General features: G+C 38.1%; 1 protein-coding gene across 15 annotated transcripts in view; it reads right to left on the bottom strand.

The window, feature by feature from the left end:
• Nucleotides 1-19,570, bottom strand: part of LOC310721244 (adhesion G protein-coupled receptor L3) — a 306,925-nt gene that overhangs the window by 41,917 nt on the left and 245,438 nt on the right. For all 15 annotated transcript variants that reach the window (XM_083532672.1, XM_083532676.1, XM_083532673.1 and 12 more), the window contains 4 exons: nt 17,965-18,087; nt 14,172-14,377; nt 11,605-11,781; nt 482-691 (listed from right to left, as the gene is read on the bottom strand). In XM_083532672.1, the coding sequence (XP_083388798.1) occupies nt 482-691; nt 11,605-11,781; nt 14,172-14,377; nt 17,965-18,087 (716 nt within the window). The remainder of the gene's footprint in view (nt 1-481; nt 692-11,604; nt 11,782-14,171; nt 14,378-17,964; nt 18,088-19,570) is intronic.

The raw sequence follows: 19,570 nt of genomic DNA, 5'->3' as shown, positions 1-19,570 counted from the left end.
TGCTAAATTTGAGAAGACGTGTCTGCATTTTTACAGACATTTCGACTTCACTTTATGTCCTGTTCTATCATTTGTCATCAGACAGACAGACAGACAGACATTATTTATTGTCACTATTGTATCATCATTAGCACATTTTGGTTCACATGGGTCCTCACAATGTGCTAAATCCATGTACACACAAAAACAGACAGCCCCTCACACACAAAATCCCAGTCAGCGCCGTAAAGCATTAGTGCGTCCGCAACTACAGCAGCAGACCACCACGCCAAAACAAAATATAAAATAACTAAGGCATCAGTGATATCATATTTAATGAGCAACTGATTTCTGTAAACATAATTACTGCTAGAAAATGGCATTAGCTAACACCACTGTGTGAAGCAGCAGCCTGAGAAAGGCTTGAATTTTGATTCAATTATAGTTTTGTGTGTGCGTGTGTGTGTGTGTGTGGGTGTGCGTGTGCGTGTGAGTGTCTTACAGGCTGGTCAGTGCGATTGATTCCGGTCAAGAAGAGCGTCTCGGCGATGAATAGAGAAATGCACAAGTTCTTGTGGATGGTGTTGCGGTCGCTCTGCAGGCCTCGGAAGAAGCAGAAGGTGAAGATGCAGATGAGCAGGCAGACCAACGAGAGCAGGATGCCCACCCATGTAATCATATTCAACAACAGGTCATGCACCGGGTCTGCAGTCTGTCCCGAAAAAAAGAGAGGGAAAGAAAGAGAGAAAACAATACATAAGTAACACAATCTGAAACAAATTGCGAAAGCCCCAAACACACTCATTGTGAAGGGTTTGTAATGACACGGCTCTGGTTTAATTGCTCCTGTGTGGTTATGTGTGAAGTACCACTGTGGCTCATTCATGTCTACAAAACAATAACAAAAAAAATACGCACCAGCTACTGTGGCTTACCGTCACATAGTTTCTTTCCCTGGATATTATTAACGACCACGTGTGGCTGCAAGGCCCCAAATCTATCTGTCTCCAGATCCTGAACAGTGCTCATTATAAGCAAGAAGAGATTCATCTCTCAACACAAGCTGCTGAATGTTTACATAGCTTAATACAACTAAGGTTAGCATGGGCTATCCTGCAAGCAGTGAGCTGTCCAACATTTGTGGTCAGACCGAGGTCAAAAATAGTCCAATTAAAGTATAACAGCCAGGCCAACATTGGCTAGACTAATTAAATAAGTTTCAATAAGTGGACAGTTCGATTGTTCTTTTGACATTTCCTTGGGTTTGTGGCTGCACTTGCAGAAGCAATGCAGACACCACTCATCAAAACTCTAATTAAATCGTCTTCTTTTTTTTTCTTTGGTAAAAACCCTGAAGCTTCATATTTTTTTATTTATTTATATATTTTTTTTTTTTTCTTTTAACTTCCAGAGTAAAACAAGAAATGGCAATTTCAGATTTTATACTACAGTATTTCCTCTCGTTCTTCGTCTTCTAATAATAAGAACAATTTGAAAGAAAAAAAAAAATGGAGATCAATAAACACAAACATAATTGCATCCATTACACTGTGACAGTGTATGACGTGGGGTTCTTTGCAGACCTAATAAACAGTGTGCATAACTTTACAGAATATATACATCTATGATCTATCTATGATGTGTCTATGACCACTTATTGAACAAAAGTATTGGGTATTTCCAGCCATATGTGGTTCTTCCTCAAAGTGCTACCACAAAGATGGAGGCACAATGTTCTGTCTTTGGATGTGGTAGCATTACATTTTTGAACTTGGAGACCTAAACCTGTTCCCGCACGAGAATTCCCAATGCATAAAGCCATCTCCATGAAGATATGGTTTACATAGTTTGGAGTGGAAGATCTTGAGTGGCCTGCTGTAAAGCTCTGCCATCTACCCTATTAAACATCTTTGGAATGAATGAGAACGCTGACTAGACCCCAGGCCTCCTCACCTCACCTACATCAGATCATAACAGCAATTGGGCACTAAATGTGGAATTCAAATAAGCACATGTGACTTAGATTCAGGTCCAAGAACATTTGTCTACACAAACTCATGGTCATGCTGGAACATGTCTGGGTTTCCTAGTTCAAGTGAAGGGAAAAATGTAATGGTTCCACAGACATCACATGCAATTGATTGCCTTCACCGTCGTAGTGTTTGGAGAAGAACCACTTTTTTGGCATACGAATTCTGACTGAATTTGCCGTATTTGCATTTTGATAGTAATATCCATGCGCCTCACGGTGACAAAAGTAAAGTCTACAGGATCCCAGGACAAATTCTGCAAGTATGTAAAGACCTAACCTATCATCCTTTTAATCAAATGGTTTTCTGTCTCAATCCATTATTCCCCAATGCTTAAAAAAAAATTCCAATATACTCCCAGTGTAAAGAAAACGAGACAGTCCAAATAATAAAGTGCTTTGAAGAGCTCACTTAAGACCTTAAGGCTGTTCGTCTCAGAACGAGACACAAAATTGACTGTAATAATGCTGCTATACTACACTGCACATGGCCACTCACTCCTCCAGCACTTATAAAGACACCATTGAGGCATAGCATAGATTTATCTGTCAATTATTCATCACACTCTATTGTGCAGTACTTAGCCCTGCTCGTCTTATGGCCACTTTCACCTATGATGCATAGTTATAATTCTATATTTTGAGATTAAATAAATTGTTTTAGTGCATTAAAAATCCTTCTGGATTATTCATTGAAAAATATATAAAAGTTCATTTGATAAATTGTTGTTTACTGTGCCATTTTATCTACACAGTAACTTTTTGCAGGGGTTTGTATTTTCATTTTATTTATTTATTTATTTATTTATTAGATTTTTTTTGCAAATTTCTTAGCAAGAACGAGGAAAAGGCACCGAGCGGATGATTTATGAAAGCATACTCATAGGTTCTGTGGGCACCAACACAATGTCTGATTTCCCTCTAGACTCCGTTGTGTACAGTCCCACTGGAGGGCACTTGCACAGACGCACAGACAGGAAGTGCATGACTGATACTGGGACGTATGCGACAAAACCTTTGGGGACTGCGTGAGCCCCATCTTCGCATTAAAGCCTCAACCCTTTTTCCCCTCATTTCCTAACATTACTCATGAATATTAATGAGCAGAGGAAACAGAACACACCCACTATAATTCACTCAACATCAGTAATTTGCTTTGTGGGTGTGTGTGTGTGTGTTTGTGTACAAGCATTATACAGAAAATAGTGAATATTGCAGCTGCATTGAGTGAGTGAGTGAGTGAGGGAAGATTTGGTTGTTTTTGGCCATAGCACACATTTATCTCTAGGCTTATGAGACAAAAACAGAGAAAGGGAGCATGAGATAAATTTCTCTCTCAGGTACACTTGGCCCAGTGCTGTATTTCTCCTCTATGCATCTGTGTGTGCTACAGAAAAAGCAACATCTGCTTCTATATTCTCTTATATATATTTATACACACAGCATATGTAACGCAATATGAATAGATGGATATGTAAAGCTACCACAGAACAAAAAATGTAGTAACCATAGAAACGCATATCGGAGGCATAGGTAGACATGTGCATTGGCACACTGCTTGGTTTATAACTTTATTTACTAGTTACTGTGTTGTAGTTACACTGTAATAAGGGCACTGCAAACCAAGTTTTTCCCCCCCTGCAGTTTGTACGTTGGACAATTTGCAAACAGATTCATTATATGAAGTACATGAGCTTGAGGTCTATTTTTAACACCTATTCTATTACATGTGTATTTATGTCGGCTGAGGTTATAAATGTAGCTCATTAAAAGCAGTCGTATGAAAAAGATGTTGTACCAACAATAAATTCATGTCCAATAAAAAAAAAAAGTCTACTTTTAGACTGGGCTTACTGAAGTGCACAAGACTACTGCGTGACCTTGTTTACGTCTGATTGGTCAGAAGGGGTTGATTGGATTTTTATCAGAGCATCTCTGACCATAGCTACAGCTATGAGTCTATAGTCCTTAGACAATGACAGTCAAAATAAATCGATTAAAGATAATAATAATAATAATAATAAACATGTAATTGTTAAATATTTTTGCAAGGAGTCGCAAATTTAAATGTAAAGTATATGTAAAGCATATTCTTAACATGATTAGGATATAAAATTTCCTTTGGGGATGAACAAAGTTATCTATCTATCTATCTGTCCGTCCGTCCCTGTATAATTATCTATCTATCTATCTATCTATCTATCTATCTATCTATCTATCTATCTATCTATCTATCTATCTATCTATCTATCTATCTATCTATCTATCTATCTATCTATCTATCTATCTATCTATCTATCATTTTGTTTTAATATCTATCTATTGTAATGATATATCTATCTATTGTAATGATATATCTATCTTATCCTTCTTTTTTTTTTCTTATATTTAGTAGAGAATCAGGAAAAAAAAGGGCAAATACAGTAACTGTCTATAGATGCTACAGTGTAAGTAATAACAGGAACTAACTTGTTTTGTGGGTGTTACATATAAAATCAGATCCTTTATTTTTCCAATTAAAAAGGGTACATTTCAGTGCAAGGTCTTATTGGAAAATAATCAACTTTACAGTGGGAACCAGAGCTTGGGAACCAGCTGGGGTTGTGTGTGTGTTTTATTATTATTATTATTATTATTATAGCACATTGATATATATATTTTTTTTCACAAAGCGTTAGATTTGGAGAAATAGTTGTAAGTTTGTTACAGAAACCCAGCAACCCTGATGCTTGTGATTTCTTTGTTTTTTGTTGTGAATTTAATAAGTTGTTTCCAGATGAGACCCTTGTGGAATCATCAGAACGGTTTAAGAAAAGAAACATTTTTGTCAGTAAAACCAGATCGTGTAAATTGAATATACCTGATCAATTATTGCCTCTTGCGCATCGACGGGAATTTTTAGTTGTTTCTAGAACACAAATTCCACTCACACCTCCTCTGCCTCTATACTGTGATCACTGAATCACAAAAATTACAGTCATTCTCTATAGGCAGGTCATTTTACTCCCTGTGCCAAAAGGGTGTAACTCGTTCAAGCCCATACTCTGACATGACGTTAGTGTACAGCTGCATGTCGCTATGAGCCACTGTGGGCTCCAAAACCAAAATGAATGGTGCTGGAGAGAGTGGTGAAGTGCAGGGCCTTTGTCCTTGTGCTGATTTGACAATGTCACATCGAGCCTGTGCGGCTACTCGGAGTCTAATCAGTTCAGCGCACTTTGATGGTCCTTAGCAATCACTCCACACACAAATATACACACACACACACACACACACACACACTTCTGCATTGTCCTGCTTAGAAGCATTTTTAAAATGAATAAGGCGTTTCTGTCAATGTGAACTGACTGATGACTGTGAACCTTGAAAATGGAGAAAAATTATAAACAAATTCTGCTTGAAAACAGAGAAGCTATAAAAACATAAGAACGTAGAGAAGTTATACTTTTATATACTAGACTATTTATACACAGTCGTAAGGTGCAGTCAGAATTTCAATTCAACTCAAAGGAGTTCAATATGTTTTAGGTTAAATCTCTATCGCAGGCCACTCAAGATCTTCCACCCCAACCCATAAAACAGGGACATTGTTGTTTGGGACTCCTACTGTAGTCCAAGTAAAAGAAAAATTTTATGCTACTGTACCTCATCCAAAGACATCCTATAGAATTGTGGCTGGAAAAGTCAGCTGTCCCAATATTTTTTGTCAGCGGTCCCAACACTTTCTTAATTTTTATCTTGCTCTTTATTACATAGTGTACGTGGATAAAAACAAGCATGCCTTTGTCATGATAAAATAAATAAATAAATAAATAAATGTTGTACAATATAAATCTTTAATTACAATTATTATTTTTACTATGCACATTTTTAACATTATCCAAAAAATAAATAAATAAGTAAATAAAAAAAATACAAAAATAAAAATTATATATATATATATATATATATATAATTTCTCTCTCTCTCTCTCTCTCTCTCTCTCTCTCTCTCTCTCTCTCTGTCTCTTAATATTTGTATATTTTGAAAAAAAATAACAGAGATTTTAAACAAAAAAATGTGTTTTTCTCAAATCAATCACACATCCGGCAATTAAAACCGTCTGTGTGGAAACAGGAGTTCTGTTTGGTGTTCTGATTTTTTTTACTACATTGAATCATTTTTACAGTAATCATACAGAAATAATATTTTGTCTTAATGCTCTATGTTGAGTTTGGTTTCACTAAAAATAAACAGTTGCATGAAGCATCCAAATTTGTCCATGTTGATTAAAGTATTAAAAACTTAAAGTATTTATTTAAGGGTACATTTAAAACAGATAAAAATACGCAATGAAGTTGTGATGCGCGATAACTCATCACAATCATGCGATTGTGATTAAATGTTTTCATCTATCCACAGCCCTAATATATACAGGTGTATGTACACACATATCAAAAAATGATCAAATAAGTTCGCTTAAATGACTTCATTTTACTATGGCATTCGCAGCACGTCCAAACCTCCGCTGCTGATAATATTTAAATGGAGGCTGTGAAAAGGTTTTAATTCACACCTACCTTATGAATAAAACATACAGATTGTCTTTTGACACATCTCACAGATTTCAATTGGTATTATACTGGACGTGTGAGGCAAATAACACAAACAAAAACCTTTTTAACATATTGGGATTTTTTTTTTTTTCTACCCGTACATCATACATGATGTAATTCTCATATGCTGGCTTCCCTGATTGGTTAGATGTTTTTACATAGACATAACATGTTCTAATTCACTATATATTCTAGTGTAACAGTGTGTCCACATTCAAAAACCAAAAACCGATTAAAAACGTGTTTTGATATGGCAAAGTTTACTACAGAGGCTTAGAGGACACTTGACAGATTTACAGCTATTGACAAAATAGCAGAAAATGATGTCATAGCTATCTTTTACCCCGAATGTCAAAAAATTGACAAGGACCAATAGATATAACGTGGGTGGTGTGCATTCCTCTCAGCACAGCAGTGAACCAGCTGCGGCAGATGTTCACCTGAAGCTTAGAACCGGAAACGTTCTACATAATAAACTCGTTCGTTTTCGCTCTTTCTCTGTCTCAGTAATCAAACGCTGGCATCAATTATCCATGTCGAATGATCAAATTATGATGGCAAAACAAGTAACAAGCAAACAAACGTACAGAAAAAACAACAGCAAAAAAACCCAACTTGGAACATTGTCTTATAATCAAATGCATTTAATTGTGCTGCTTTTTGATAATACAGTTTGCATTATTCTCAAGGCCGGTACACTCAAACACCCCCCCCCCCCCCATTTCCCCTTTTTTTCAAAGACTTCTTCCTTCATTTGAATATTACAGAGACACAAGGGATATGTTACATTTTCCTTTCTTTCATAAGCTGAATTCCTAATGGTATCATATTTAGGGCATATACTTTGGATGGAAGCACAGCTCCATCTCCTCCATTTTCAGCCTGCAGAAAAGACAGTGAAAACGCCATTTGTCCTCTGTATGAGACCAGGCAGTCTCTCTGTGTGTTACTGTGCCAAATCTGTAGTGTGCTCAACAATTTCTAGACACGTTTTATCTCAAGATGGTCTGAAAGGGTACGCTAATGAGGGTTGTAGTCTGGTGAAATCGGCCTCTTCACCCCAAAGTGGATCAGTGTTAATTTGCTGTAAATTTGAGGCCAAGGTGTTTTTACTTTAGCTCATCATGACAACCGAATGAATAAGGGAAAAAAAAACACCTTAAGGTGTGAGGTGTAGGTCATGACGCCACGGCCAGAACAGCTTCAATGTGCTTCGGGAATAGATTTTACACGTCCACAGAGGTTTACTGGATGAACGGAGACTATTTATTCCAAATGCTACTTTAAGTGGCGAGGAAGATTTTCAGAATGTTACTAACAGTTAAGATCAGGAGACGCCATTATTTTTCCAATTAACCTCGACGAGTAACGCGATCACTACTGTGGGATCTGAAATGTCACGACGTTAGCGATTGACAATCTTCGTCACACAATGGCACAAAGTTATTACACTCTAGTTAGTGACTAAGGGTTGGATTACAATGTCTTTGAGTCAAATGGGTTCTGGGTAGTGATCACATCTATGTTTTGTCTACAGCAAGAGTGCAAAACATATACTGTACAGTGTCTGAAGGTTTGGTTCGCCCCAAAGAAGTGCTGAGTCATGAAAATCTCATTACAGATTCTTGTCTTGTCCTACAGGTCGTGGTTTATCTGCTAAAAAAAAAAAAAAACGGGCTCACCATCCAAACCCTGGAAACATCACCTTAGATATGATAAATAATTCGTTTACGGATGAGGGTTAAGAAATTGTTATGTAGTGCTATTTACAGTTCTCAGCAGAGCACCGTTGGCATTAATGTAGACATTACACACTAGGGTTGTAGACGGCATTAAAGAAAAAATTAATTCTAAATCCGAACTCTTCCAATGGAATTTTTTCTCTGGGAAATAAATCCCAAACCTATTCGTTGAATTTCTTCTAATTTTTATAATAATTGATTATCAATAATTAAATCATTGAATGTAATAATTAGCTATTTAAAGGTATGACACCCGTTCTCACAAATATTTATGAAATAGTAGCCATTTTACCGGCATCAGCCGTGTCACGACTGTATGATAGAGTGCTTTCAGAGCCACGGAGTGCACATCACTATTCAATTCCATTCGTGCCGGCTCAAAGAGACGGCTCTCGACTCATTTTCGAAAGCTGCTGCGTTCAGACGTTGGTTGGAAAAGCCAATATCTTGATGACAGAAGCAGCATCAATTTCATCTTTATTAAAGATTCCCAGTCTATGCACATCTAAATGAAAAAAAAAATAAATCTTGTACTGATTGTGTATATTGTTACTCGACAGAGCAGTGATCAGTTGTGAGTGGTGAAGTTGGACTGCTCCTCTGACTCCAGCTCACCTCTGAGTCACCACGACAGCTCTCTCTGAACATGTCCCGGACCCTGTGAGGACATGTATCCACTCCTCAGTGCCTTAAGGGCAGCCCACAGGTCTCTTTTTTGTAAAGGCTAATCAAAAAACCTGTCACAGCCCTCTCCGACTCTATTCCCATTTTTACCCTGTATATCTCTCTTTCCCTTGCAGATCTCCCATGAGACCTGCATCAGTGCAGTTCCAGTCTTGGATCTCTTGCAGTCTTTCATCTAACAAAGCCCAACTTTGTTTTCTTCTTCTTTCTCTCCCTCTTTCTGCCGCTTGTTATTACTATTTTTTTGTTTCTCTGCGTTCCTTTTATTGCACATAATTCTGAACGGTATATCCACCTCCAGCGGTGCCACTGGAAAGACAGAGAGGGACAAAAAGAAAGAGAGCTAAATCCCAAAGTAGGAAAGCACTTGAGAATATGGAAATGAGGCTTTTTGAATAAATGCACCTGGGTACCGCGCTGTCTGATTATCAAGCCCCGTGCTTCATCACTCGCTCTCTCCTTCCCATTCTGTGCTGGCATCTCTCAGTGGGTGAGCATCGGCCTGAACCGCTCAAATTTAAATACAAGCTGAACGGCTGGCCTCTACCACTGGCACAACAGCCACTGTCAAACAATGTTTAGTGCTGGTTCATCAAAAATCCTGCAACCCAACAATTTCCAAATTTTATCGAAGGCAATCGAAGCGATGGTCGCTACAGAGTCAATGAACGTCACGCTCCAATAGACCGGATGCAACACACAGCTTTGACCTCTGCAATACCACATGACCCGAATATTCATTTTGCTTTGAGAATGTACCAAGAATTCCAGCGTACATTTCCTTACAATGCGACTAACTTGTACACTGCTCTGGTTTGTTTCGTGGGTGCGTTTGTTTTATTTTATCTTCCATTTCTGCCACGTCTGATCATTGGTTTGTTTTCCTGATGTGTGCACCTGTTCAGAGCTCAGCCCTAATTAGGTTGATTTCATTTCCTTGATCTTTACTTTGCATAGGTCTTCTTATATGTTGCCATGTATTACTGAGCAGTCCGAGCTGTGTTTACATGTATTACTGAGCGGCTCCTGGTCTTTTTTTCTTTCATTTTTTTATTTATTTTATGCCCCTGCTCAACTCGGTATGCTGCAAAGAGTAAACAGTGATTTAGCATTACTAAGAGCAGAATCAAATCAACATTTGTTGTGACAACACTTTGCACTTAAAACAGCTTTAGACCTTATGCTTTTTCCTCACAGGTACTTTCTAAGGCTACCAAACTTTAACCTCTTGTAAAAATATGCATGTTGTTTCTGTAATTCTTAATGATGTCCACACGTCCCTGCACTGTTATAGCCTTTATATTCATTCACTGTACATATGCTTACATATATATATCACTTGCTGTAAATATGCTACATATTTATCTGCACTTTTGCTACATTTTGCACTGCTGGTAGATGCCAAACTGCATTTCGTTGCTGTGTACCTGTACAATGCAATGACAAAGTTCTATCTATCTGTCTGTCTGTCTGCCTGCCTGCCTGCCTGCCTGCCTGCCTACCTTTGGTCGGTCGGTCGGTCAGTCTGTTGGTCTGTCTGTCTGTCTGCCTACCTACCCACCCATCGGTCTGTCTGTCTGTCTGTCTGTCTGTCTGTCTGTCTGTCTGTCTGTCTGTCTGTCTGTCTGTTTACCTACCTACGTACCTACCTACCTACCCACCCGTCTGTCTGTCTGTCTGTCTGTATACCCAGCCACCCACCCATCGGTCTGTCTGTCTGTCTGTCTGTCTGTCTGGCTGGCTGTCTGTCTGGCTGTCTGGCTGTCTGGCTGGCTGTCTGTCTGTCTGTCTGTCTGTCTGGCTGTCTGGCTGTCTGGCTGTCTGTCGATCTATCTATTTAACGGTATGATCTGAGATCGCTATGGTATGAATTCTTCCATTTGTTTTATATTTATGCAAGTATGATAAAAACGTCAACATTCATTTTGTAAAATTTTGTTTACTGGAAACCTTTATTTTATTTTTTGTAAGTTTAGATATCTTAGTTATATCAAATAACTTACGTTTTTTTTTTTAATTGAAACACTGATTTTAAATCAATGACTACAAATACTCAAGAATTACAAATACGTATATTGAAAATGTATGTATACGTAAAATAACATAGTAAGGTGATTTACACGCAACACTGCTACTTGTGAACTCTGAAATATAAAATATTTAAGTAAACGAAACAATGGACAAAAAAAAAACAACCACCATAGCTCCAACATGGATCGAGGGAAACAGCGAAAACCATTAAAGACATCAATCACGAAGGTCAAAGAGATGTGAAATGTGAGTATATGGTCTGTGGGAAACCTGATCCTTAACAAAATTATTCATGTCACCAATTTGTTACCAAATCATATCCTAGCGGAATCTGTAATATGGTCAAATATCAAATTTCAAGTTTCATATTACGTTTAATCCTGAGATTTACAACCCTTCTGGCCACTTTAGTGTTCATCCTGTTTATTTCACCTCAGGCATGTTTTTAATGATTATTTAATGACTCGCACTTCAATGACTTCAACGTTTCAGTTCCAAACAAAATCTTTACACAAGCAGCCAAGTCAAGCATTCCGGCTCCTACCTTGACGTCGACGTGGGCCATGAGCACAGCAAAGTTGGTCAGGTGTGTGCAGGAGCAGGTGGTGTGCGTGCGGTTGGTAGCAAGGAGACGGCAGTCTTGTGTAGACCAGAAGCCTGTCATGCTGCGCTTGGAGTAGCTCCAGAACGAGCAGTTTGGGTTGAAGTTCTCCTCCGACTGCTGTGGGCGAGAAGCCAAACATGGCGTGAGGAACACGGGGTCCTAGTGGCCACCTTTTCTTTATATATCCGTGCTTCCTTTTCTAGAGTACTAGGTCACTGAACAAATTCCAGGACACAAATTGATTTTTTTCATGACTGCACTTTACAATCACTGTGCTGATGCTAACTCGTCCATTCACACTGAAATCATGGCGGAATGGGAATTGGAGAACATAAAATAAAATAAATAAATGAATGAATAAAAAAATAATCAGCAGCATTTTGAATCACTGAATGGTGGAAACTATGAATGAGGGCTAACAAAAGGAGATTGGTATTCCCATTACTGTACCACCTCACATTTATATGATTACTCAATTTAATCAATATGTTAAAAAGTGGATTGCATTTATTTGATTTGTTTCATTTTTAGAAAATATTATAAAGAATTATTTATATATTATTGAACCAAGCAGGAATTTTATTTTAAATTGTTTTGAAAATGTAAACTGTTCGAATGTTGATCACAAATATTAATATTAATAAACTGCACTATAAAAAAAAAAAGTTAAGCAATTTTTTATAACTTAAAAAAACTGTATGTCAAAATTAAACCAACCCGTGACTTAAAAACAAATATACGTAGCGAACCGTGGATTTTGTGCCCTGTTACACCCCTAATATATATATATATATATATATATATATATATATATATATATATATATATATATATATATATATATATACACACACACACACACACACACACACACACACACACACACACACACACACACACACACACACACACACACACACACACACACACACAGACATTGCAACTTTGATATATTTGCTGTTGTTAACAATAATTCCCTCTGTATATCACTTACTGCTGTTTATTATTGATGCGATCATTAGTGCTGTTGAATTGCTCTCTCATTGCCATTGCAGACGATATATATAAAAAAATAAATTATGGCAATTATGGGAAAGCAAATGTCTGCATGTTGTGTTTCAGAAGAGCCGTAAAAATAATCCATCGAATCATCTGACATTTCCTAATATATCACCAAAAAAAAAAAAAGTGCAGCACTTGTTGACAACCTTAATCTTCTTCATTCTTTCTCCATCTCTTTTTCATAACATCTTTCTAATCCCTCGCTCTCGCAGACATGAACACACGTAGACACAGCGTCGACGAGCTTGGTTTTTTTTTTTTTACCTGTATAATGAGCAAGAGCACTGAAATCCGAGTAGCCGCTGTGTTTGGGTCTACGTGGGTTCTGATTTAAATCGTGTGGAAGAGGAGAGCTGAAACTAGCATAAACGCCGGCTGTATGAGTAAGCGACCTGCAGGGAAAACTGATAAAGCCGGTATTTATACAGCCGCCTCAGGCACCCGTTTCCACCACTCTGAAGTGTACGCCACGCTGAATGTCGACTGAACAGAAAAATCGTGCAGAGGGAGAAGGGCCAAAGTTTCACTGAGTGTCTGGAACAACTTAAAAAAAAAGTTTGGGTTTTGTCCTCTGTGGAAAAATAACGAGGTAGCCATAAACAACTTGCCAGATTATCCAGATTATAGATTTATATAAAGTCAAGGTAGGGTGCAGGATTATGGTAATGCGTTTGACTTGCATGGGTACTGCCAACCATTTTTTGTCAGTTTGTTCCATAAAAATAATCCTTAAGATTACTCCTAGCCAGTCTGTTTTCTCTGGCAGCACATAATTTAAATAGTGGAAAAATGGAGCATTCCCACAGGTAGCCTCCAAAACATTTTAGCACTAAATGCCAGTTTCACTTTACCACAATTGCTCTGTTTCTTGGAACTTTTTTTTTTTATAATCTCCATTTAATCTCTATAAACTTTATTTATTCCCAATTTGGTAATTTCATTAGACAAATTCCCACCATCTGGCCAGCTCTAACCCTAAGTGAAGGCTAGCCAGCCACCACATCTTCTCATAGAGATATTCCAAAGGGATTACATTCTCTCCTACCAAGAATCAATGGTCAATTGGGTGTCTTGGACTTTGACTCGTTTACATTTATGGCATTTGGCACACAGCCGTATCCAGAGCGACATCTCATTTAATACAACTGAGCAATCAAGTCAAGTCACGTTTATTTCTATAGCGCTTTTCACAATGGACATTGTCTCAAAGCAGCTTTAAGGAATTTAAGAATTGGGCATTAAAGGATAAGAGCCTGGCCCAAGAGCCCAGCCGAGACAACTTACTGCTGGGTTTTCAACTCACAACCTTCAGATTAGAAGTCCAATGTCTTACTCCCCTAAATAAACACTTCTCAGCAATTACTGATGTGATTTGAACTTTCCCCTTTCTGCTTCTTCTTTTGTATTTTCACTATAAGGAATACCGGAAAAACCAAGATTCTTACTTGGATGTGGCGAACTGTGAATACGACAGGGTCCGACAAGTACACTTTATTGCTGTCCTTGTTGATTGCCGCCGTTATGATGGGCGAGTTGACGATGACGGTGTAGTTGGTGCTGAGAGCCTCGCTGCTGAACTTCATGCTGGCGTTTTCGGTAGACAGGTACGTGCCCAGGTGCTTGTAAAGCACAAATGCCATACGTATTTCACCTAGGGCATGAAGAGAGAGAGAGAGAGAGAGAGAGAGAGAGAGAGAGAGAGAGAGAGAGAGAGAGAGAGAGAGAGAGAGAGAGGCCATTTTTAGTACATGCCTTTGGGAAATGAATAATGAAAAAAAGTTTATGAAGTATTTTTTTTTTTTTTGCACTACATGCCCTTGAGTCATTGTTTTTTTTGCTTAGCAGGACTCCATTCATTTCCATGTTAATTGGCTAACTGATCCCTACAAGAGTTCATTTATAATTAGCACTGTTAATATTTGTAAGTGAAAAGTCTCAATAGGTCAGGGTCATCCAGCAGTGTTTTGCATTGGACTTTAATGAAGAAGGATTTTTTTTTTTTGGACTGCCTCACATGCTTTAGGTGTTGGAAATCATTAAAGTCTCAGCAGCACTGGATTAAATGGTATGTCAAATCACAGACAGTAGGGATGGTAAGATTTACAGATTCGGCGTGCATCAGATACGAGACATTTTTATCCCAATGCATCGTTTCCTTTTATTATTCAGATTATTTTATTATTCAGAAAATGACAAATAATTTGTGACCAATAATTTATATGTGGGTTGGTTTGTCCTCACTAAACTGTTTCCTGAGCACCACTACTGCTACGTGAATATCATAACACTATGGAGGCCGAAGCGTGTCACATCAAATGTAGATTAACATAGCAGAGGTTGAGCTGTATTTTCCTGGAGACTAAACAAGAAAAGTACATTTGGTTTGATCTTTTTTCTTTTTTGTTTGTGAAAGAGTTAAAGTTCAGAAGTAAATGTATGATTTTTAGTCTGTCTGAACCAAAGAAATAAAAGCAAACTATATGATTCGCATAGCATCATATTTTTTTCGCATTGTCGTTCTGAATCGCACTGCATCGCTACCAAACCCTACATCATGAAACAATTAAGAATGAAACAGTGTTCATATAAATCCACTGTGGTCATTAGCTCTATTGATGATATCACTGTGCCGCCTTTACTCCACTTTAAAAAGGTGAATGAACTCTGGATCTGCTCAGTGCTGGAACTTGTATTCATGTGAAGTTTGATTAGCCATAAGGCTGTAAAGCTTTGTTCCTCACAGCTGCACTTACTGTGAGAGACAAAGGTTTCAAGAGAGCGGTTAAAAAAAAAAAAAAAAAAAAAAAAAAAACCAGAAAAAAAAAAAAAAAAAAAACCAGAAAAAAAAAAAAAAAAAAAGTCTACCAACCTGAGAGCCGATTTGATTTAGCCTCATTGAAATGTCATTGTTGCTTCATTGCCGGCTTGGATAAAAGCTACATTTCAGTTTCCTAACCTCCCACTCCTCTTTTTCGTTACGTGCCTCCACCTCCTCCTGCTGCATGCTGAAATGAAAGAGCCCCCCCGCCCCCCCAACCCACCGATGCTCCAGCCTCACCGACAAGAAAAGAAAACCAATTTGTGTGATTCCTGTCGATGACAGCGACGCGCCAGGTGCTGGGTGGGAATATTAAAAACGGAGGGAAGAGAAGCGAGCTTTGATGATGCATGGCTCACGGCCACTTGCTTACTCATAAAGCTGCATAAAGAGCCATGCGACGAGCAACTGTGTCTCATTTGCATGAAAGCGCAAGTAATAAAGCCCAAGGAAAAAAGAGGATAGTTTTCTTGATTGACAAATCAGAATATAATACGCAGATTGGACTCGGGCGGAAAGGGGAATGCTTTCTTAACTTGTGTAATGCACTGAGGGACTAATACTTTTCATATCCTGAGTCGTGCATTCAAACAGATAGGAGTGACTGGATTTTTTTTTTCCCTAAATTGCAGCAACTCGACACACAAGTCAAGCTTTTCCTGCACATACAGTCATTTGGGGAGTCAATAAACCTGATGCAAGCAAACTGTCATAACCAGTCTCAACAATAATGACTCAAACCTATTTAGGTTTGAATTCCAAAATTATTATCACGCATGCAAATTCTATTATAATAAACAACAATCCCACCTGTTTAAAAAAAAAAGCCCCATTTAGGCTACAAATGCAATTCAGGCAGCAAATTAAAAGTATTATGTGATCTTTTCGGTGCCGTCATTTCCCTCCCTTATTATATTAGTATGATGGCTCGTTGGGAGGTTAGTTGATGTGAAAATTAGGATGGCTATAAAAGAAAACAAAAAAATTCTGCCTAATGAGCATTTATGGCGTTGAAGCAATCTTCCCAAACCACAAGTTACAGCATATAGACAAAAGTTTGTAAACAGCCGACCATAAGATGATTATGTGCTTCTTCAACATCTGATTTCACCTTTAGTCCACATTTGCTGTTATAATATCCTCCACTCTTCTGGGAAGATGTTCCACTAGATTTTTGAAGTGTACTTGTGGAGATTTGTGCTCATTCAGCTACAAGGGTATTAGTAAAGATAGGTACTGATGTAGGTGAGGTGAGGAGGTCTGGGGGTGCAGTCAGCATTACAGTTCATCCCAAAGGTGTTCAATAGGATTGCGATCAGAGATTAAATACAGGCTACTCAAGAACCTCCAGTCCAACCCCGCGCAAGTTCTGAAAAATGTATTTCATACGTCATTAACGTTACATGGCATGATGGTGTATTTTCTTCACAGACCTTCATTCAAAATGCTAGACTTTATTTTATGAATATTCTAGTTTGTCAATATTAACATTCCCAGAAAAGCTTGGTGAAATCCTAATCAATTAAAACACATCTTACCGTTTAATACTGTAGATTTTATTATCCAATCTAATTAATGTAGGAAAACTCCTGTAAAAAAATATCCTGCCATATATAGTAGTGTATAGTATAGTATATGTACGTTTGTATATATGTGTATAGTATATGTTTTATATACAGTGGAAAGTCGATACTCACGACCTCGATAGTACGTGACTTTTCATTTGGAAGCGGACTAAGAGTATCTCGCGAAAAATCTGATAGTTGGCGAGAAGCCGCGAGTGGTTTGAAAGTTTGTACTAATAAATTACATAGAAATGTTGGAAAAACTATTTTATTATTGTATTATTCATTCAAAAGTAGTAAATAAAACATTCCCAATTTTTGCCGAGTGTACAGTAAATGTACAATTCCCCTTGAAAAAGGAACCATCAAAAGGAGAAAGTCAAAACCTCACGATTTTTTTGTTACTCGTGAGGGGTCATAGAACGTAACCCCCCGCGAGTATCGAGGTTGCACTGTATTTCTCTGATTGCTGTTGGGATGAGTAAGAAAAAAAATAAACCTTACATTACATCATGTATGTAAAAAATAAAGAGTCTGGAACCTTGAATGAGATGTGAAACACACATTAGACTGTAGTGTTGGTTTCTCCATGTGGTAACACAAAACTGCTAGGTGACCTGTGACCTGTCAATCATCGAAATGCACTAAAATAGTGTAGTTAAATATTTACAAAATTGTAGGCGTTTAGGTACTGAAAATCCAGTTCAGGAACTTGTCAAGTGCCAAATATCTACACAATCTCTTAATAGTTAATTCCTTGAAAATTTAAGATAAAGTCAATAAAGCAGTACGAAGTTCAAACAAGTTGACAGGTTGCTTTAATGATATGAGCCTAGACAGCTGTAGGTGACCTACCGTTCCTGCCATGTTGTTTAAGGGTGTTGGCAGACAGGTGGATGGAGTTGCTTTGGTCTCCAGTCTGAGGAAACTTCAGATCTGGGAGGTTGCCATCTGTGCTCATCCGAGCCACCTCCAGCTCTGCAGGAGATAAACAAAAGCACACAACCAAACAGGAACAAGTTATTAGCTCTGGTCATTAAACAAACAGTGTCGAAAATCCTTCAGGGTCATAATTACAGGCTTGCATCCATGCCGGCTACCGTTGCATCATGGTAGGTTGGTTCTTTTAGAAATTAAATAATTAATAGATAATAATGTTTTAATGTTTACCAACACAAAAGAATGCCCAGTGGCTTACATATTTCATCAAGATATTCCTGACCTATTAGTGTAATTGATGGAATTGTTGCTACGAGGAAAACGCGGTAGCGCAATCACACGTGTTACTTCGAATTAAACGGGATACTTTTCTGCAATGCAATAAACCGTAGTATGTTTCACACACACACACACACCGATGATCTTGCAGATCTCCAGGACGGCGCTGATTTCTGCCGTTTTATTCACAGGTTTTTGTTTTGTATTCACCGATATGACAACGAATACAAAGGTAAAGTGGAATCGGCAGGGGGGCGAGTGAGGCCGCTGACTAACAGAAGTACTCTTCATTCCCGAAAACCTTAAGGTCTCATGACTCGCTGCGCACTGAGCATTGTCAGAGATGCTGAAAATAACACGCTAATCTCAGCAAATCTGCTTACTATTTTATGAGACAGGACGTGCTCACAAAAAGCGCAGGATCAAAAGCCATGTGTCTCCGAGAATAGGAATACGGCGTGCCAGATCTCTCCGAGGTGCTTTACCTTAGCTTCAACCACCAAGGGAAACATCTTTTTGATCCTTTGTTTTATATCCCAGTGTACTGTGTTCAGTGTACCCTTTATAAATTTAGTGCATTGCTGCAATACACTACATTTGAAACCACAAAAATGGGGCTCTGTCGTTCAATCAGATTGGAATGAGGGGAATTTTTTTGAAGGCTACTGGATTTTGAGACTTGCAGTCGAGGGTCAGTGAACTTGTTCAGAAGGCATGTCACAGTGGACTTAAATTTGGATCTGCATGACATTGGAGTTCACCTTGACATGGATTCTACTTTAAGTCAACATGGCACTGGAGATGTCTCTACGTCTGATGATCACAGCACTGGGACTCTTTTAATGTGTCCTTTTTTGTTTCACACTGTTGGGGCTCATTTAAAAGTGGACTCCATTTCAGATTAGAATAACATCTATTGCTCACTTTACCACAGATTCCTATTCAGAGAACTGTAATACTTCATTTTACTACATGTTTCATGTATATTTTAAAGGAGAGCCTGGGGAATTATTATTATGTCAATGGGACTCTTGCTTTTAAACTTGGATCAGCATGACATTGGCATTCGTTGATATACGACTGATTTCGAATCAGAATATATGATATATCAGTACTGCACATTCCAGTTTGGGTCTAAATACTGTTTATTGCTCACTTTCCAACATGCTCTTTTTTGGATAATCATAACTCCATCTACATTTTTTTTTTACTAGAACATAGGCATTTTTTCACTGAGTTACAG

The sequence above is a fragment of the Silurus aristotelis genome, assembly GCF_946808225.1.
Source record: "Silurus aristotelis genome assembly, chromosome: 27".
NCBI lineage: Eukaryota > Metazoa > Chordata > Actinopteri > Siluriformes > Siluridae > Silurus > Silurus aristotelis.
Note: the sequence above shows the minus strand (reverse complement) of the source record. Positions and strands in the feature narration are given on the sequence as shown.